Source organism: Micropterus salmoides, unplaced genomic scaffold (assembly GCF_014851395.1).
Source record: "Micropterus salmoides isolate LMB-PRFRI ecotype aquatic unplaced genomic scaffold, ASM1485139v1 Ms_hic_scaffold_22, whole genome shotgun sequence".
Lineage (NCBI taxonomy): Eukaryota > Metazoa > Chordata > Actinopteri > Centrarchiformes > Centrarchidae > Micropterus > Micropterus salmoides.
The window spans coordinates 11103693-11124639 of NW_024041373.1; the positions used below are offsets into that span (position 1 = coordinate 11103693).

General features: G+C 44.6%; 1 protein-coding gene across 1 annotated transcript in view; it reads left to right on the forward strand.

Moving 5' to 3' along the window:
- The window catches only part of unc5b (unc-5 netrin receptor B), a 51071-nt gene extending 35714 nt beyond the window's left edge, over positions 1-15357 (forward strand). The window contains exons 4-17 of the mRNA XM_038737190.1: positions 118-221; positions 1272-1452; positions 1740-1907; positions 2394-2558; positions 5152-5184; positions 8042-8236; positions 8646-9014; positions 9122-9209; positions 9536-9710; positions 9797-10036; positions 10925-11074; positions 11634-11798; positions 11921-12099; positions 12633-15357. Coding sequence (XP_038593118.1) covers positions 118-221; positions 1272-1452; positions 1740-1907; positions 2394-2558; positions 5152-5184; positions 8042-8236; positions 8646-9014; positions 9122-9209; positions 9536-9710; positions 9797-10036; positions 10925-11074; positions 11634-11798; positions 11921-12099; positions 12633-12798 — 2378 coding nt within the window. The 3' untranslated portion in view covers positions 12799-15357. The remainder of the gene's footprint in view (positions 1-117; positions 222-1271; positions 1453-1739; positions 1908-2393; positions 2559-5151; positions 5185-8041; positions 8237-8645; positions 9015-9121; positions 9210-9535; positions 9711-9796; positions 10037-10924; positions 11075-11633; positions 11799-11920; positions 12100-12632) is intronic.
- The last annotated feature ends 5590 nt before the right edge of the window (positions 15358-20947 follow it).

Here is a 20947-nt window from a genome sequence, read left to right on the forward strand (position 1 = left end):
TATGTGTGTTTGTGTGTGTGTGACAGCCAGTGTCACTAAGATAAACAGGGTGTCGCTGCTGTCGCGAGCAATCCTTCAGTAACTGCTGACTGACTTCATCTGTGTCGCCCCCTGTAGACCTGAGGAAGAACTTTGAGCAGGAGCCACTGGGGCGGGAGGTGCGCCTTGAGCAGGAGGTGCTGCTGCAGTGTCGCCCCCCGGAGGGCATGCCCGCTGCTGAGGTAGATCTCTCCCTCCTCATCACTTTAGAGTTATATTTGTGTTTCTGTTTCTGAAGGGTAATAGTTCAAGATCATTTATGTTTTTATAACTCTATATCTCAAGCCGAGATAGCAAAGCCAAGATCTAAGTAATCAGTTATAGAACACCATGAACATAATACACAAGGGTGCATAGAAAAGGGCGAGCCACTGATGTCTGAGAGATTTAAGTCTATCCAGTTACGTGGCACCATCAAGAAAAAACTCCCTAAAACATATAACGATCAGTAATATGTTATTTAAGCAACAAAGCAAAAAGGGCAGTGTTTAAATCCACTTTGTGTCATGTTTTAATACTTTAACACCGCTTTAACTGTACAGCACTATATCAAACATTTTTATTTCTCCCATAAAATGGCAGGACAACAATATATTAAAAAAAGAAAACAAATTAGTCATAAATGTAGATTTTTATTACTCAAGTAAATATTTATGTTTTGACAAGCTGTATTGTTCTTTTTAGTGGCTAAATAACATGTTATTACGTGACATGAAAAGCACATAGCTTCAAAGTGTGAAAGCTCATGTTATGTGATTACAAGAGAGGAATTTCAGAATGATTTAATGATAAATTTTAACTGCATTGCTTGTGGTTGTCGAAAATAAAGGTTTGGCCAACAGAAGCCACAAATGATAATTTTCCTGAGCAAACTAAAAAGATCAAATATTGACAGTCAATACCACATGTAGCGTCGAAGCATGTCATGATAGCTTTATACTCTGCAGCTTTACTCTGTTTACCTAATGGGTCTGTGTGTGGTGTGCTGACTCATGTTTATGCATACACACCCACTGATTTGTACAATGATTTATGTGAAGAGTTATTTGCCAGAAGAATTAAGTTCTATGGTTACTTTTTCCTTTTTAATTAATTTCATTGCGGTGTGATCACGGCAAAGGTTTCTTTCAGTACAACAAAGTTCTGAGTGGTGTGTATTTGTGTGTGTGTGTGTGTGTGTGTGTGTGTGTGTGTGTGCGTGTGTGTGCGTGTGTGTGCCTGCCTCACTACAGGTGGACTGGCTGAAGAATGAGGATGTCATAGATCCATCGCAGGACTCGAACTTCCTGATCACCATTGATCATGATCTGATCATCAAACAGGCCAGACTCTCAGACACCGCTAACTACACCTGTGTAGCTCGTAATGTGGTGGCCAAAAGACGCAGCAGCACAGCTACTCTCATTGTTTATGGTAACACACATACACATTTTTCCTTTGCTTCACTTCACACACATTGCATCACATACGTATATTCAGTAAGCTTAAATTTAATTTTAAAATTTATCAAAAACACTACGCTATCATTAAAAGGTCAGTTTCTACATTGGATTAAACTTTAAGCTTACTACCACTCATCAATGTGTATGCTAGGAGGAGTAGCAGGGCTGCATGGATGTTTTGGTTGTCTATATTCTAATTACTGTTAAAGTTGATCAGCGTAGTAATTGCTCACTTTGCCCATGTGCCTGTCTTGTCAGTGAGCGGAGGTTGGTCTTCTTGGACCGAATGGTCAGAGTGCAATGCTCAGTGCGGACGGGGCTGGCAGCGCCGAACACGCAGCTGCACCAATCCTGCCCCTCTGAATGGAGGAGCCTTCTGTGAGGGCCCACCCTTCCAGAGAGTGACCTGCACCACATTGTGCCCAGGTAAAGACGACATACTCATTTGTATTATTTAATATCTTCAGGCGACAGTCACAACACTGGAATATATCAGGATATTTCCCAAATGGGATATTTTGCAGGATGTACCAGGATGAATTTTAAAACTTTTCAGATGCTGGTTTTCAGCTGTGTTCCTCCACGTGAAGTTTTACTTCAGATACAACCATTTCAAATGTTTTCAGCTCAAAAACAACTTCATCCAATCAAGACAGAATAGCCATCTACATCAGGAACATAGAGTTATCTGATTCTCTGTCACACACCATTCTGCCACTTATTGCTTTGCCCTGTGTGTCAGACCACCCTAACCCCAAAATAATTGAAGACAAACCACAACATGCATTTTGCAAATTGCAAAATGATGCACTTCAAGCCATATGTATCATGTCCCATTATAACATGTCCAATTCCCCTGTACCTGGCCGTTTAGCTGTAAAATGACAGCACATCTCTGCTGTTCCATTCCAGTGGATGGAGGCTGGACAGAGTGGGCAAAGTGGTCCGCGTGTGGGACAGAGTGCACACACTGGCGCAGTCGCGAGTGTCAAGCCCCCCCACCCAGGAACGGAGGAAAGCACTGCAGCGGCAGCATGATGGAGAGCAAAAACTGCACTGAGGGGCTGTGTGCGCGCAGTAAGTCACCTGGGCACTATGTTTGAACTGGGGTGGTAAATGTCAAAAGGAAGTTAATATTTGGCTTATATACATTTCTTGATATGATGTAATTCTTCAGTTGTGCGGAGTAACTTTTTAAAATGTTGAGCTCAAATCTCGTGGGTGGGCCAGTCTCGATTGGAGTGACAGCTTGGCAATTTCCACTGTTAGAAAGCACGAGAGAGAGTTTTAAAGTCTGTGGAGAAGACAGAGCGGGAGCAAAGAAAATCAATGCCGTCTTAGTAATATCAAGAATGCTGTGTTTGAACTGGTGCATTTAGATTACTTTTTGACTGCTGTCAAGCCAGCCGCCGTTTGGATTTTGATGTGAATTGCAGAATTCATGCAGTTATGGTACCGGACTTGTTGTTCACCAGTAGATAGATATGCCAAATAAAAATTACATTTTATTACTTATTATAAAATAAATCTTGTTGAATACATGAAGTCACCTAAGTCCTAAAATGATAAAAAAAAAAAAAAAAAAAAACCTTCCTCATTATGACCATTTTAAATCCATGAGGTGATTGTTGATACTATTTCATATGCCACAACCACAAGATTTCACCATTTCAACATTGTGGATTTGCCAAAGTTCTGTATTCGCAAACAAAATTTTAGGGTTCTTTTATCACACATTTGTGAGTGTGGATTGTTTGCTTTCTAAACTATTTTTGATTGCATAATAAAGACACATACAGTTGACCCTTTAATACGGGTCAGCATCTGTTGAATCTAGTTCACTAGTGCACATAGTTCAACTGTCTAATATCGGAAAGAATAGGGATTTTCTAAGGTATCTATAGAGGTCAGTCAGGATATTTGCTGCTTCAGGTGGTTGTTAAATTGATAATAGCAAGTCTAGCAGGCAGTGATTTATTTGCTCGTAGATCACAGTTTTATAAGGTGTATTGCATTTCAAAGCTACTTTGCATTGGACTGTATAACCAGTGTTTAGCCACTGCAGCAGGGTAAAAGCATGAATGATGTAGAGAGAGATGAAAGCAAAAACAGCTCAATCGCAGACAGATGTTTCATGAGGCAGAATTTAGGTGCGCAAAAAGAGAAGGCAAGTGATCCACATCTAAAGAGCACAGATGGAGAGAGAGAGATAGAGAGAAAGAGAGAGAGCACAGTGCTGGCTAAGGGAGTATATGGAGTGGGAAGCGAGCATGACACGGCCAAGTCGAAAAATTAGCACAGGGAAGAGCATATGAGAGTGAGTCAGACTCACACTGACACCCAATGTGCAGCCCATGATGAGCTGAGAGGAATCCAGCTGACAGCGCATTAGAATCTTAGAGACGCACATCCGCAGAGGCAGCGAAATACATTCAAGTACACACTTAAAAAATACACACACTTAAAAACACACACACAAAAGACACAAATGAACACGCGCCAAGCATACAGACAAACCTCATCAAATGCACGTGCAATGGGGAGGATCATATTCACGCTCAGGCTGTGGTTCAACTATATCAGTCATACACGCAAGTCCTGACATAAACAGGCTTTCATGGAGCAACCAGATTAGACAAATACACTGTCTGATTTGGCTGTACAGAGCACAGCGTTCTCAGGGGTCTGTCAGGAAAACGTGCACTCAAGTGGCTCTGACAGAGGGGGAAGATGGGAAGCACTGTGCTGTAGAAAGTGTGTGTGTCACAGACTGAGTTATTTATTTTTCCAGCACTTTAATGTGATTTTTCTGCAAATTGTCCTGATGACATTATGACTCTTTGTGTTCCCAACATGCTTCAGACAATCAAAGAGTTGAAGCACTGAAAAGTCTCACTCATTGTTGATCCATTTAATTGGCTAAATCAGACATAAATGTAAAATGCTTTGAGACGCCACAAACCATCCTCTTCGCTGCCTCCTAGATTCTAATTGCTTTTGGATGAATGAATGTCGGGGAATCCATTTGGTGTTTTGATGATGCTTGGGAGAGAAGGTTATTTGGTTTGAGACATAGTAAGTGACGCGATCCTGACAGATGGTTTTCAACGCTCATCAAGCCACACAGGGATGATTCACATTGGTGTTATCTCGGAAAAGATTGTTCCCGTCAGGACAGAGATGTTTGTTTCATAGGATGAAGCAGATAACATACCCTGTGGGGTGTATATAAAAAGGCAGTTTTTAAGCTACATTGTCTCCTTCCTGTGCCACACAGCACCAGTGTCTTTGTTCATTTCAAGACTGTCTTCAACTTTATCACTGACAATCCTAATCTCTTTCACAGTCATTTCTGATAGGCTTTTGTTCTCCGTTTTTCTTGTACATTATGGAAACAATTACGCTGAACTTCATTCCACAATTCTGCACATTCTCACACCTACCTTGAAGAGGTTATTATTTTTAGATGTGAAGTATGTTTTCTTGCTTGCAGTATGCCTTTTATGTTTACATTTCTATTTTCATATTGATGAGCTATTGTTTACTTTACTGTTTCTGCTTTGTATTATGTTATTGCATCTCTCATTTGCATAACGACTAGTCCATCCATTTTTATGTTGTTTTGTTTTTTTCCTTTCTCCTTCTCTTGTTTTTTCTCCTGTTCAAACAGATACAAAGATTTCTATTGAACATGCAAGCCATCGTAAGTTCACCTTCCCATGACTTCACGCTTCCACTGCTTCATGCTGTTTGTGTTTGTACTGTCTGCGTGTGTCTGTCTGTCTGTCTGTGCGCTCGTACACAGGAGCCCTAACATCTGTGTTAGCACGTGGAGCTGAATGCGTGCCGCGTTTCGTGTGGAGCTTGAGCCCGTCTGTCCACACTGTGTTGTCATCTCATATCAAGTTCAGTGAAGACACGCCTCACCTTCTTGTCCGGCCCACTTATGAGTGTGTATATCCCGTCTTGTCCAATATGTTGACTAAGCGTAGCATAGGTTTCTGAGCTGGCTCCATGTTAGCACGTTGCATCATTACATAACAGCTTGCTGCAACTGTAGATTGAAAAAAAAAGTAACAATTAAGAATACAACAAAGAGATTAATAAGTGTTAGTGTAATTAAACAAACTGCCCCAAAACAGTTAATCTGGCTCTAAACCAACATGTTGTGTGTGGGGGGGCGATCTGCAAGCTCTGTTATGAAGGGAGCAAAATGAAATGCCTCTAAACTGACACTCTTTGATCCAAAGGCTATGAGGTGAAAACACAGCATTTGCTGGAGGAAAACAGTTTATTTCTGTCTGACTTTCAGTTAATCTGTGATATATACAGTAGTTTACATTTGAAGTGATGGTAATTCCTCTAGCTCAATGTGACACGGGCTCAGGGGAGAGCAGCCACGGTAATGCACCTAATTCGCTATTGTTCCGTTTGTGGTAATAAGTGCGGACGGCTGTCGGATTTGGTTCCATCGCGCCACGTGAGCACGGGAGCGCTCCTCTGCCAGCCCGTCTGCCTCCGGCTTTCCTCTCCTCCACCCTTTCTTCCACTCTCACTGCTGCTCTGTAGTGTCTGTGGTTTCCTCCTTCTCCACTCCGTCCTGCTCTTATAAGATGGGCCATTTCCTCCAGCACCACTATCCTTATCTCCTCTCTCCTCCTCACCACACTTATAATCCGTATGTCCTCTCAACAAATCACAACCTTATCTAACTACTTCCTATCCCTTTTTGCCAAATTGCCTCTCCTCTAGCTCTCTCCTCCTCTGATAATCTAGTCTCCTCCTTCTTCTTTTTTTTGCTCTTCTTTGTCTCCCGCCAACCTCGCTCCTTGTCATCTTCTCTTTTCTGCTGTGGTGTGACTGGCTCACGTGTCTGGGCTGGGTATGGCTCCGCTAGTGTTGGGGAGTCAGGACTAAGCAGGCTGTGGTGGGCCTGCAGACCAGTCACAACTAATCACACAGCAGGAGAAAAGAGAAGGAGTCCAACAGGGAGCGAGTGAAGTTATGGTCAACCCCCGCACAGCTCAGATCCAGTTTTGTTGTCAGATGGGCCCCCTGCAGGCTTGGAGGAGCTGTTTATAAATGTTGATTTTTTATATGATCTCTTTTAACCAAAAACTATGTATCTTTAGCTAGAATGAAATTGAACATCCTAGCAGGCATACTGCCCGAATGAAAGAATGTGTTCACTTTTTTCAAATCTACTGTATCTTAAAACAGCACTCATATGAAAGAGCATTCGGTCACTGTGATCATTCTTCCTGTCCATACAGGCTGTGTAATGACACCCTCCCTAATGTGATTCCAATGTAACAGATGGGGGATAAAATCCACAGTCCTTGTCCTGTGGATTTTCACTCCTGTGGTTCGTTATAAAGTTCAGCTGAAGCTAAAAATGAGACTTCACCAATCCAACGTTTTCTCCCCTGATGCCAAAACATCAACTCAGGGACTGTGCGGATGCGGACTCATGTTTTCCCCAACTTTTAAAATTGAATACCCCCTCTCCATGGAACTCATTGGCATAATTTTGATGATGCCAGCATAACAGTGACCCGCCGTGACAGAATTTATGTCACTCATAGCAAACACAGTGAATTTTATAATGACACTGACAAAGAAACTGCATTTAATGTGGATCGGTCACATCATGGCCGACACCTGATCCACCTAATAAGGTCAGCAGCGGCGTCAATACCAATTGGGCATATCAGATCTGTGGATCCCTAGTATTTTCTAGAGTTACAGTCTTTTTAGTGCTTAATCACCAATTTTGATTTCCCGGACCGTGTTTCCTTCCCGAGCCGTGATGGTGTGAAAGTAACACAAAGAGGGAATAAAGCACTAAAAATACTGCAACTTAAGATACACATTTGATCTGACTTACTCGGACTGCTGAAGACTCACATTAGCTTCAGCTGAACTTTGAATTGCCATTTTTACACAGATCAAGGATTGTGGATGTTGTCCCCATCACTTACATTGAAGTCATGTTAGGGAGGGATCTCTTCAAGCCCAGTATAGACAGGAGGAAAAATTACAGTGACCAATAGCTCATTTAATGTGCAAATGGGCATGTAGATTTTAATTTCAACTGTGGCTGCCCTTGTCAAAACAGGGCGGCAGCTACTGATTAATTATAGATTAATGTATTGGTTAAATCTAAATGAATAATGTACCACAATAAAATGTGAGTATTAGAATATAGATAGTGTAAAGTGCCATCACACATTTCTTTTGCTTGATTTGCTTTGTCTGATCTAAAATTTTCAGACAAAATTTCTTAAAAAAAAAAGATGAATTTAAAATGGTAAGGAAAGCTGCAAATCCTCACATCTGATGCGTGGGAACCAGAAAATGTTTCGAATCTTGATTAGTGAGATTAATGGATTTGTTGTTAATTTATGCTACTTTCTGCTACAACTGATATGTAGTAAATCAGATGATATCTCTTAAATTGAATTTTCTTCCCTCTTGTGTTTCCCTCGCATTTGTATCCGTGTGTTTTCATGTGTCTCTTTATTGTGCGTTGACTGGCTGCCTTTCAATCCCTCCTTCAGCTTTGGCCCCAGGTATGGGTGTAGCGGTCTACGCTGGTCTGGTGGGGGCCCTGCTGCTGTGTGTGATACTGGTGCTGTGCGTGGGAGTGCTTGCATATCGCCGCAGATGCCGCCATCTCCACGGAGACATCACGGATTCATCGTCTGCTCTCACAGCCGCCTTCCACCCTGGCAACTACAAGCCTCCCAGACAGGGTAAGTTCACACACACTCACACATACTCCCAGTCACACACATGCATCATTCAGTACACATTTCTTATACAATGTCTTTTTTTATTATTGTTTATTTTCAAAACTTTTCTTGTTTTTACTCATCTTAATAGAAGGATTTCACAAGTCATTTCACTTTCACATTGCTATTCATCCCATAAATTTATTCTTTTTATACCATTAGCTCCTCTCACTTAGTCAGTTCTCCATTCTTTACTGCATTGCAGTTTTTTTTTTAATTCTTAAAGCATTTGTCATGGTATCCTCTCTCCTTCTTGCTATCAAATATTAATTAGCAACATTAATCCATTTCACCCGCGTCACTTTTAGCACTCTGCCTGTGTCATTTCTGGTGATAAGAGAACAGCTCCTCTCTTCTCCTGTGTCCACAGATAACCCTCACCCTCTGCATCCCTCAGCTCCTCCCGATCTGACTGCAACAGCGGGGGCTTTCCGCGGGCCGCTCTTCTCCCTGCAGCAGGGGGTCAACGACAGCCCCCACAAAATCCCCATGACCACCTCTCCCCTGCTGGACCCCTTGCCCGGTCTCAAAATCAAGGTGTATAACGCCTCCACTCTTTCCTCCCTGGAGCTCCCTGCGGACATGTGCTCACATGACGGGGAAATACTCAGCCTGAAGTCGGTAGGTACTGTGGGCAGAGAGCGGGAGTACCACAGCCACACCCTGTCCAGAGAGCCTGGGCTGAGCACCAGCGCCACTCTGGGTAATCTGGGAGGACGCCTTACCATCCCCAATACAGGTATCATAGGATATATCGAATAAAAACAGAATTCATGCGCCCAGTGTGAACCAATGACATGTTCAGTTAATTACACATAAGATAAGTCATGACACATTCTCCCTTAGGAGTGAATCTGCTGGTCCCCCCAGGCACAATTCCCCAGGGGAAGTTCTATGAGATGTACCTCATTATCAACAAGTGGGACAAAACAACGTGAGTGCCCCTCATCCTTATTCCTCTATTTCACTCAACTGTTTTGCAACCATGAGGCAGAATGGACTCACCTCAATCAAAAGTTTTCCCATGCAAGACTCACCTACTTCCAAAAACTTGACATTTATTTGGAAGTTGTATCACTTTTTCTGGGGATGAAAAATGTGTCAACTTGTCTCAACTTCTACACTAAAATTGGCGGATTCATTTCTTGCCAGTTTTCTGCAGGTTTAATATTCAGTGTGCCTCAAATACATCAATGTGTGTGTGTGTGTGTGTGTGTGTGTGCGCGTGTGTGTGTGTGTGTATATGTGTGACATTTACAGGCTACCCTCTGAGGGCAGTCAAACTGTACTAAGCCCTGTGGTGAGCTGTGGCCCATCTGGTATGCTGCTGAATCGCCCTGTGGTTCTTACTTTGCCCCACTGTGCCCAGCTAGACACACCTACACCTGACTGGACCCTCACACTCAAGACACAGACTCACCAGGGGGCATGGGAGGTGAGACAGCTTCGCACTGGTACCAAATAACAGATATCTCGTTGGCCTACGTGACATCATTGAACCCTACTTCGATCTTTTTGCAGGAGGTTCTGACAGTAGGAGAGGAGACTTTGTCGTCTCCGTGCTACCTTCAGCTGGAGGAGGAGTGTTGTCATGTTCTCATGGAGCAACTGGGAACGTACGGCCTTGTGGGCCAGTCCTGCCCTCCACAGCCTGCCTGCAAACGCCTGCAGCTGGCTCTATTCGCCCCTCGAGCGCCCTGCCTCTCCCTGGACTACAGCCTTCGTATCTACTGCATCCACGACACCCCACATGCACTCAAGGTGCTGCTTGTGTGTTGCTCTCTGCGCATGTCTGTTTGCTTTTCTCCTTTACCATTTACCATCAGTATTGTACTGCCAGTCAATCTAGCAATGCAATACAATACTTAGTGTGAATATTTATTCAAGTGCATTACTGCTAATTACTGAAAGACTCCAGAAGACAAGATTAGAGCTTGACACACACATACAAATAACATGCTATATATTCACAAAACCATCACAAAAGATACAGATTCCAATGTGGGACCTGGACATGCAATGACAAAAAATACAATATGAAATAAAATAAAACAAATTATAAATAGCATATAACACCAACAAGGTGTTGTGCCTAGAACAGGGTAATAACACAAAAAGTTAAGATAACTTATTTCCATTGTAGTCGAGGGCAATAGAGAAGTCCCATCCCCTCGAAACAGAGACCCTGCAGATGCACACTACTCACACAAATCATATTTTGGTATCACATATTGACTCCTTACACACTAGAAGCAATAACTCAAAATAGTACAGCAAAATACAAACCCGCTACTAAATAGAAAACAAGCACTCCATCCAGAGAAAGTTGGACTCACTGATGTTAAATATTTTCCCTCTCTCAGTCCACTTTGTAGAAAGTGTTCACAGACCAGCCGGGGTAGTAAACATGAGCATGCTGTGCAGTTTACTGGCATCACATTACATGATTTCTGGCTGCTAAAGTTCAGACAGCTTTCAAACTGTTAGACTCTCACACATTTCCATTTGGACACACCAACTCAGGGACTGCGGATTTTAATTAAGCATTTCTGAGAGCATGTTGTGAAATGTGTTAAAAGTATAAACCCATAATGAAATTGATAAAAATAAATATGTTCCTAAGGCCGTCTTCTCTCTGCCCCTGTGCAGGAGGTGCTGGATTTGGAGAGGAGTCTAGGCGGAGTTTTGCTGGAGGATCCCAAGCCGCTGCTTTTCAAAGACAGCTACCACAACCTGCGCCTGTCCATCCACGACATTCCCCATTCTCACTGGAGAAGCAAACTGCTGGCAAAATATCAGGTGAGACACTCAAAATGCAGCAAATACTTGATAACAGACTGTTAATATGTAAAATGTTTAACGATGTAACACAGATCATCAGCAGCTTAAATAATGTAGACTAATAAAACCATTTGATAAATAGCTTCTTAATAGGTGAGTAAGTAGCAGAAAACTTTGATCTAACAAACTCTTGATTTCACTTCAGTGGAATGGCCATTTTCTCAGAAAATACAACTAGTGGACTTAATGCTGCTCCACTACTGTTGTAAACATCCAAACCCTCTGCTGCATTCTCTTGGCGGCAGCACTGAGATTGCAGTCTAAACCCTCTCTGAATAAACAAACAGGAAATCTGATAAAGGTCCTAATTTATGGACAGTGCGCTTAAGAAATAAATTGTCCTCTGACACACGGAGTACCAGTTGGTGGAAACACCCAATATCAAAATAAAGCATATCGTACTCTCCTTGAATGGAAACTATGTTCCAGATCCTTCCTGATTGTGCTGCTCAAGACAAATCCACCTTAATCCCAGCATAGACCTTTTTTATTTCTTAACATTTGTCTTTGTTAACAGGAGATCCCGTTCTATCACATTTGGAGCGGCAGTCAGAGACCGTTACACTGCACCTTCAGCCTGGAAAGAGGGAGTCTGGCTGTGTCACAGCTCACCTGTAAGATCTGTGTCCGACAGGTGGAAGGGGAGGGGCAGATATTCCAGCTGCACACAGATATTCAGGAGGTAATGGTGCCAGCTGAAATAATGCATGCAAACACAGAGAAAGCTTCAATGAAAGCCACAACATTTATGCCAAACCATACAAAGGTTTGTCTCAATGCTTCTCACCATCTCTGTCAATCCAGACTCTACCACCACACTCGCCCCTCCCCTCAGGAGGCACATGCCTGCCTTCCTCTCAAGTGGGACCCTATGCCTTTCGCTTGCCTGACTCCATCCGCCAGAAGATCTGTGCCAGTTTAGATGCGCCCAGTGCTCGAGGATGTGACTGGAGACTACTGGCACGCAGTCTGGGCTTTGACAGGTCAGATCTGCCTCACATGTTCGCGTGTGAAAGGCAGTTTGGCCACGCTTTAGATTTGGAGTCCATACTGCTACAGCTCCTACTATCAAGTCAAAACTCAGAATTGTACAAAAGGTGGCGTGTAGATATTTGCTGTCTGAGGTTAGATGTATGGGGTTATGATTTTAAAAAGGGCTCAGGCTCAGTTCAGAGTTCATTTCAGAGCTGGGTTTAGGTTCAAGTTAACATAACCGTTATATCCTAGTCATACTGATAGGAGTCTGGAAAACATGACTTGAAAATTAGGTTCAGGAATATGATTCAGCCATGCATTTTGTCCATTGCAAGATATTTCATCTTGCTAACTAGCTAATCCTGCTTTGTGAAATATGATAGTTAGTTGGGCATCACAATTGGACTGTCAAAATAAAGTAGTACCAGCAGTATTTGCAACATACAGTATTAATGACTAAAAAGTTTGTAATCAATAATGGAGGGTTTCCTTTACTCTGTCCCTTTCTTCTTATAAAGTGCCTTCTCTTTCTCCCCTTCAGGTATTTGAACTACTTTGCAACAAAGCCCAGCCCCACAGGTGTTCTGCTGGACTTATGGGAAGCTTGTCACCAAGCTGACGCAGACCTGGTCTCTCTGGCGACCGCGCTGGAAGAGATGGGCAAGAGTGAGGTGCTAGTTGTCATGACAACAGATGGGGATTGTTGATTGGTCAAGGAACGAGAGAGCAAGCAAGACTTTTTTTTTTTTCACCACCGTGATGAAAAGAATACCTGCCTATGAATATGCACACCCCAGCACAAATCATGACCCCCAGAGCTTTTTTGGTTCTTTCATATGTACTGCATTACTTCTTCCTTTTCATGCCCCCCTGATCAGCTACTGTAGCTACATATGCACCATAACCCATTCTCATACAGGCCATTCTATGACAATTGCTAATCTGAATCAGTTTGAATATTCCAAAGCAATGTTGCATCTGCAAGGTATGAAACCAATTTGAGGGTACGAAGGTGTAAAATGGGCATAAAGTCATCTGTCAAATGTGGTGTTGACTGTCTTCTTCAAAGATTGAAAATGACACAATTCTTGTATATAAATAACAAAGCTTTGGAACAAATAAATAAATCCATGTATTCCAGACACTAAAGCACGAACAGTAACACAAACACACAAGTGCTAACACAGGATTATCCATGTTTCAGTAGCAGCATGAAAGTGCATGATTTAACACCATTTCACCTCATGTCAGGGGCTTTTGTTTTCTCCATTCTCATTCTGTGTGCAGTGAAAGACGCATGGACAAACTGTTCATTAACCGGTTCTGAATCACAGAGGCTAGGATTTCTTGTCCAACTGCTTTGACTGTCAACAAATCAAATGAGAACCGAACCCTCAAGGTTTGAGGGCTTGAGCATATCGCCTTGGCCTCAAAATAAAAGCTGCCTCTTCTTTATAGGAGGAGGGTGAAGTTTATTTAAGAACTAGCGGATGGCTAGACCAACTGACTCTTTATATTGTACCAACAAATGCCTCAAAGCCTCGGCATATCATTCCGACTCACAGGGGTGTTTCTCTTTCATCTCTCCTCGCGTTCCTCCATCGGTCTGCCACACTCCTCTGCTCTCTTGAGAATAAGCTGCAGGAGAGCTGTCTGGTCATCCCTTAAAAGTTTCCTTTGGGGAACGCTTTTTAAGTTATTATCCATATTTGTGGATTGTTTTTTCTTTGTCATTGCTGTTACGATCATATAGAACCTGTTCTATCATCTGTGCTTGTTTAGGCTACTGAGCTGCTGTGTATTATTTTTGATTCTAGTAGAGCAGGCCAAATGGGAGAGTTACGTAGGTGCACAGTGGAGGTCTCAGTTGTGAATAACAAAACCACGTTTCTTTGTTATTTTTTAATACTGTGTATCTATTCAAAATGTAAAATATAATCTGTAAAACATGATTAGAAGTGTTCAAATGTCCAGGCGAATATACTGTAGGCATATTGTTTTGCTGTAACTGAGGGCGGTTTCCACTTTTCAGAGATGGATATTACAGAATAGATTAGCCTTGCCTTGAATCAACTAGGCAGCAAGGGGCCATAAAATTTACCTCAACACTAACTGCATAATGCTTCAATCTGTTCTGTCTGCAACTTATCATGTGTCCGTCCGTCCACCCATCGCCCTGTAACTAATTATGTCTCCCTTCTAACATATTGTTAAACTTTTTGCTAAGCCGCCTGCTTTGTGGTCAGGGTCCCCATGCAATTTGCATTATCAATATTTTTTCTGTCAATTATTGTTAGACAGGAATTGAAATGCTGTCATCTCTAATTTTTTTCAGTTCTGTGTGTCTTTTTCTCCCACAAAGCAAAAAAAGTGTTCATATGTTTGAAACCACAAAAACCAAAACACAGGCAGTATCCCTCCTCTTCAGCAGTGAGTCATGTCGCTGTTTTGTGTGAATGAACTGAAAACACAAGTGCGTGTGTGTGTGTTTGTGTGTGTGTGTGTGTGTGTGTGTGTGTGAGAGAGAGAGAGAGAGAGAGAGAGAGTGGGCAGGTGGGTGTGCACACACTTAAGATCTGTCATTTCTCCTTGTAAGTGCTATGCAAGTGCAAAAGAAAAGCAAAGCATTTTGACTTCTTTTGTTTCCTGGAAGAGTAATTCTATTTTTTCAGATCAGGACATTGACAGGGTTTTGATTTTGTATCCTAAAGTGGTTTAAGAATGGTTTAACACTTTTGTTAATGGGAGTGTGTGTGGGAACTCTCCATGTGTATTTGAAGATTTGGATCACTGACCGAGGAAGCTAGTACTGAAAAAGCACATGTGGGAGAACAAAATAAAGAATGGTGCAATGGCTACACAACAAGTTGTGACTAACATCATGAACTCGTGCCCACCCCCTGAGGAAATATCGTCACGACCAATTCAGTTCTTTGGATCCCTGAACACTGCAGGGCTATTTTCTTTCCTCAAATCCTGTTACAGAGACTGGCTTGCTGTATACTACAGTGTGTATTCGTCCACATTTCTTGAGTATCTGTTGGATTATGTATGCTGAAGCTGTACTGGATTCCTCCTTGCTCCCGTCAAAGAGAAGAATTTAGCCTTTGTTCAAGAAGTCCGACATTTTTACAAAAATAACTAAGTGGAATCAGTGACATTATTTTATCTCTGTAAAGTACCAATTGTAAATAAACGTCTAGCCTTCTTACCTGTAACTAAATATAATTTTTATGCAATAAATTATATTTCTTAGTTTACCAATAGTGAATGTTTTGTTGTTGTTATTGAATTAAAACTTTGGAGCTCCTTGGCAGAACAAAATCACTGTTAAATGGCATCTGTGTTTTTATCAATTACACCCCATTTTCACAGAAAATGCCAAGCTACTCGCCTGTCCCTCATTTCCTCACACCTCATTGGAAAATTCCCTTTAGGTCCATTTAGCTTTTTAAAGCTTTTAACTGCACTCCAGCCTTCAAATTAACAAGGTTTTAGAGACGCTAATAGTGGCCTTCAAGGATTGACTCCAGGTGTTTAGATCGACCGTGCTTACCTCAGTGCAGGATGTGTAGGGATTCGTCAGATTAGGCTCTTCTATCGAGAACAAATATCCCAGTGAGTCATCTCTGTAGTGAGTGTGCACTGCAGTGTGGTCTTAATGGCAGGCAACACTTTGCACCTGCTTCATTAAATGATAGATTGAACCTTTTATAAAACATAAAGTGGTGGTCCAATATAAAAGCTTCAACCTAAGCCCTCACCTCTACAGAGGATGGTTTTGTTACTTTTTTGTGAAAAAATCTGTGAGAATAATATTTTAAAGACCCATTAAAACTATTTTTTATTTTTTATTTTTTAACAGACGTCATGTGCTGCCAGAACATACATACACATACAAAGTAAAGCATTTACAACATATATTCTTTTTCTACATCATGAAATTATAACTATTTTTTAAATCACCTAAGATTGGTCCTGCACAATTCTATCTGTTGTTGCCAGGGGGAAACAGCAATTCAGCAGCTGCTAGTTTGATAGCCTCCACATTTGGACAGTGATTCATCTAATAATTAGTTTAGTCCAGTGGTGTCCACTCAATTTACAGATAGCCAAGAGTCTGCAGGTTTTCATTGCAGCCATAGATACAAAATCTCTTGGAGCATTTTAAACTTGTCTTCTTACATGTAGGCCTATTTCCATTGTTTTCACATTTCACACAGGAGCAATAACACACTGCTGGACATGCTGCCCTATGGTGCCCTCTCCTGGTAGATATGATGTGCCACACTTTCACACAAAACCCACAACACAAAATGGTACAATCGTAATATATGTAACATATGCTACACATTATATGATTTAAAAGTTTAACATTGCTGGTTTATAGAGATGTTCAATGATGTAATTTGTTTTATAGGAATATTTGAAATTCAAGCAATTTTCTAAAAGCAAAAAGCTCTTTTTGACGTACAATTCGTTTTTTTTTTTCATCTGTACATTTGAAAGTGGTACATTAGCGGTTGACGTGTCAGTAACAATAAGGGCGGATATTTCATGTTAGTGTAGGTGGGGACAATAAAAACATAATTTTCATTCGGGACAATAAAAACATCATTGAAAAATGATCTTTCGAAAACGTCATCCGATTGTGCTCATTGTAGAGAACGTCTCGAGTTACGTATGTAACCCTGGTTCCTCAAGAAGGGGAACGAGACACTGCATCGGTTACGACAAAAATCACTCCAATCCTATTAGCTTGTTGCTAGAACGGTAAGGTGTGACAGAATAACCGGAGGAGTATAAAGCACACCTGTACACACTCATCATTAGCTTAAACTATGAAGCAGGCGCTTCAGGCGGGGAGAGAGGTGCGGCGGGCCGACGCAGTGTCTCGTTTCCCTTCTCGGGGAACCAGGGTTACATAGGTAACCCGAGACGTTCCCCTTCGAGGGAACTCGAACTGCGTCGGTTACAACACTATGGGAACGAGATACCCACTAAACCACGCCTGCCCCAGTGTGCAATAAAGTGGCACGACTAAGAGGAGAGCGCATGAGTGCCAGGTGCCGAAGGAAGGTCAAGACTGTAAAACCGAATGAATGTGTGCGGAGTGGCCCAGCCAGCCGCTAAACAAACATCCTGCAAAGAGGCCCCAGAAAAGAAGGCTCGAGAGGCCGCCATGCCTCTGGTAGAATGAGCCCTCACAGCCACAGATGAAGGCAAACCGCACACCTGATAGGCCAGGAAATAGTCTGAACAATCCAGTTGCTAATAGTATGTTTGGATGCAGGGAGCCCGGCCCTGGGGGACCCAAAACACACTAGCAGCTGGTCAGCTTTCCTCCAACGGGAGGACCTCAGAGTGTAAATACTCAGTGCTCTGACAGGGCAGAGCAGATGAAGTCTCCCGTCCTCCGCCGTCACATGAGGTGGAGGATGAAATGCCTGCAGCACTGTGGACCCTGCCGCACAAGAAGGCACTTTAGGTATGTATCCTGGACGAGGGTGCAGGATAGCCCTAATATTCCCCAGGGCAAACTCCAGGCTTTGCGGGGAAACCGAAAGCGCTTGGAGATCCCCCACCCTCCTCAGAGAGGTGATAGCAAGGAGAAAGGCCATCTTAAGGGTCAAGTGCTTAGCCTCAGCTGACTCCAGGGGTTCGAAGGGTGCCTCAGCCAATGCCCCAAGAACCACCGCCAGATCCCAAGTGGGAACCTTGGACCGAGTCGCAGGTCTCATCCTCCGGGCACCACGAACGATCCATGTGGACGGGGCCCTGGAGCTGAGGAGGGTCTCGACTGCTTCGGCTGTTAGACCCGCCTCTAGGTGCGACTAGGGGAAAAGCGTACAGACGTAGCCTCGGCCACAAATGTACCATGGCGTCCAGACCCAACGGGGCTGGAGGAACGAGAGAAAACCATAGTGGGCAGTGCGTAGTCTCTTGAGACGCAAACAGATCCACGTCTATGGGACGAACTCTCCGCACAAGAGCTCCACCACTTCGGGGTGAAGTCTCCATTCCCCGGGCCTCAGCCCCTGCCTCGACAGCAGGTCTGCTCCCTGATTCTGCGTCCCCAGGAGATACATCGCCCTGAGCGATAGTAACCTCTGCTTGGATCACAGGAGGATCTGACGCGCCAGTCTGTACAGAGGGCGCGAGCGCAGACCGCCCTGGTGATTCGGCCACCACCGCTGTGTTGCCCTTAGCCACCACTGCAGGGGTCTCATGTGCAGCAGTCCAGATGGTATTACGCTGGACGCAGCCGCCAGGAGACCCAACACTCGTTGAAAGTGTTTTATAGTGGTGGCGTGGCCTAACTTCACCCCTTTCACGGCAGCCAATATGGTGTCGACACGTGCCGGAGACAATTGTGCCCCCATCGTTGTCGAATCCCATACTACCCCTAGGAACGTAGTCCGTTGGGTGGGCGCCAGCACACTCTTCTTTGCGTTGAGCCTCAGCCCTAAACGCAGCAGATGAGAACCGAACCGCCAACTCTCGAGACTGGGCTAGGATGAGCCAGTCGTCGATGTAGTTGAAAATCCGGATGCCCTGGAGCCTCAGCGGGGCCAGTGCTGCATCCATACACTTGGTGAATGTGCGAGGGGAAAGTGCCAGGCCGAATGGAAGAACCCGATACTGGTAAGCCACACCCCCAAAGGCGAACCTCAGGAACTTCCTGTGTAAAGGACGGATGGAGACATGGAAATAGGCGTCCTTTAGATCTATCGTGCATCACGATGGCGGGGATGATGAGCATCTTGAACCTGAATCTCCTCAGAGACCGGTTAGAACCCGCAGATCCAAAATAGGGCGCAGCCCTACGTCCTTCTTGGGGACTATGAAGTACCGGCTGTAGAACCGGCGTCTCTGTCTGGGGGGAGACACGTTCCACGGCCCCTTTCCTCAGCAGAGTAAGAACTTCCTGTCCCAACACCGGACCTTGCTCCGGGCGGACCACAGTCCAAACCACCCCGTTGAATTTTGGAGGGCGGGTTTTGAACTGTAGTCGAAACCCATCTATGGCAGTGCGCAGGACCCACGGAGAAATGTTCGTCAGGCTCCGCCAAGCCTCTGCAAAGTCTGCCAACGGAACCAGCCCCTCGGGGCTGGTGGTCGGTGTCTCGTGTGATCTTCTGTGGACCCCTGAAGCCCCAGAACGGCAGGGGAGAGCCGCCGAAGATCCACGGTGAGTGAGTCTGAACGCCGCCTGACTGCAGACCCTCAGGGCAGGCAGTACGGCGTGGACTCGATGGTGGCAGGTGCACATGTAAACGGCGGGATAACATCACCCGTTGCCACGGCGGAGGGGACCTCGATCGGCGGAACACTTCGCCCTGCGTCTAACGCTCTGTGGTTCTGCGAAGCTCCACCAGATCTTCCTCAGAGGGACCCCCCCTCTGCACCGTCTCCTGTAGCAGGTCGGCTTGGTAGGCTTGAAGCACCGCCATGGTGTGCAAGCTCGCACCTGCCTGGCCCGCTGCCATGTACGCCTTCCCCACGAGCGTAGATGAGCGTAGATGTGGTGTTTTTTCTTGCTTGGAGGGACGCCGGCTTCTCCAGGGAGGACGCAAATCGAGGGGAGAGATAGCTCGCAAGCGCATCCTCCACCCGAGGCATCCTCCCATAACCACGGTCCCTAACCCCCATCACATTACTGTAGTTCAGTGATAGGGGTGTGGAAAGACGTGTAGAGAAGGGTCTGCCCCATGATTTACTCAGTTCATCATGTAAATCAGGAAAGAATGGCAGAGACCGGCGTGGAGGTGGCGCGTGGTGCTTAAGAAACCTTTCATCAAGCTTACCACTAGCCTGTGGTGTCTGCTCCTCCTGTGGCCAGTTGATGTTGAGCTTAGCCACGACTCTAGTCACCACCTCCAGCAGCATGTCATAGTCGGGTGCCACCTGATAACGCCGCCCTGACACCCGGAAGTCATCGTCCACTACGCTGAGCACGTCCGCCTCCTCGGAGTCGGATTGCTGCAGCGTCTCCGGATCCAAACCGCTAGCGGGAGAAGCCGAGAACGGGCTCCCGAACGAGGAAAGGAAGCTTCGGAGCCAGCGGATGAAGGTCAGGAAAAAGCCTCAGCCATCCCGAAATCCTCCGACAGATCACGCTGTGAACCCCATGAGTGAAGCCGCCGGGCCGCCTCAGCGGCCGCAGGGCCCGCACCACGGGGAGAACACATCCGGCCATCCTCGGAAAAGAGAGCCATGCTGTACCTCAGTACCCGCACGGAAAGGGCTTCGGAAAGGGCTTCGCAACGGGCGCAGGCAGCCCCCTCGAGAGCTGCCCGGGCGTGCTCCATCCCCAAACATGAGACACACATCTCATGAGAATCTCCATCCGTGATGTACCGAGGGCAAGAAAAAACACACCTTCTGTACATCTGGTTGCCGGTCATGCTGGTAGACTTCTTCTTCAGGTAAGACACACTGCTTGTAGGACTGGAGCTTCTTCAAACAACATACAGAGCGCCTGCTGAATAGAAAAAAAGCTAATGATGAGTGTGTACAGGTGTGCTTTATACTCCTCCGGTTATTCCGTCACACCTTACAGTTCTAGCAACAAGCCAATAGGATTGGAGTGATTTCATTCACGTTCAGACCTGCTACGCCTAGAGGCGTTCCCATAGTGTCCTAACCGACGCAGTTCAAGTTCCCTCGAAGGGGAACGAGAGCTGCAAACCGTTTATGTACCAAATACGCTGACAGACAACAATGTTTATATTTCACACCACAGACTGTAGGTAAGCGCGTCCATTTTGGGTGCTACCACTTCATCAGTTTCTGAGGGGAAACCCTACATACAATAATAATAATAATAATAATTGCAAGAAAGAAATAATTCCC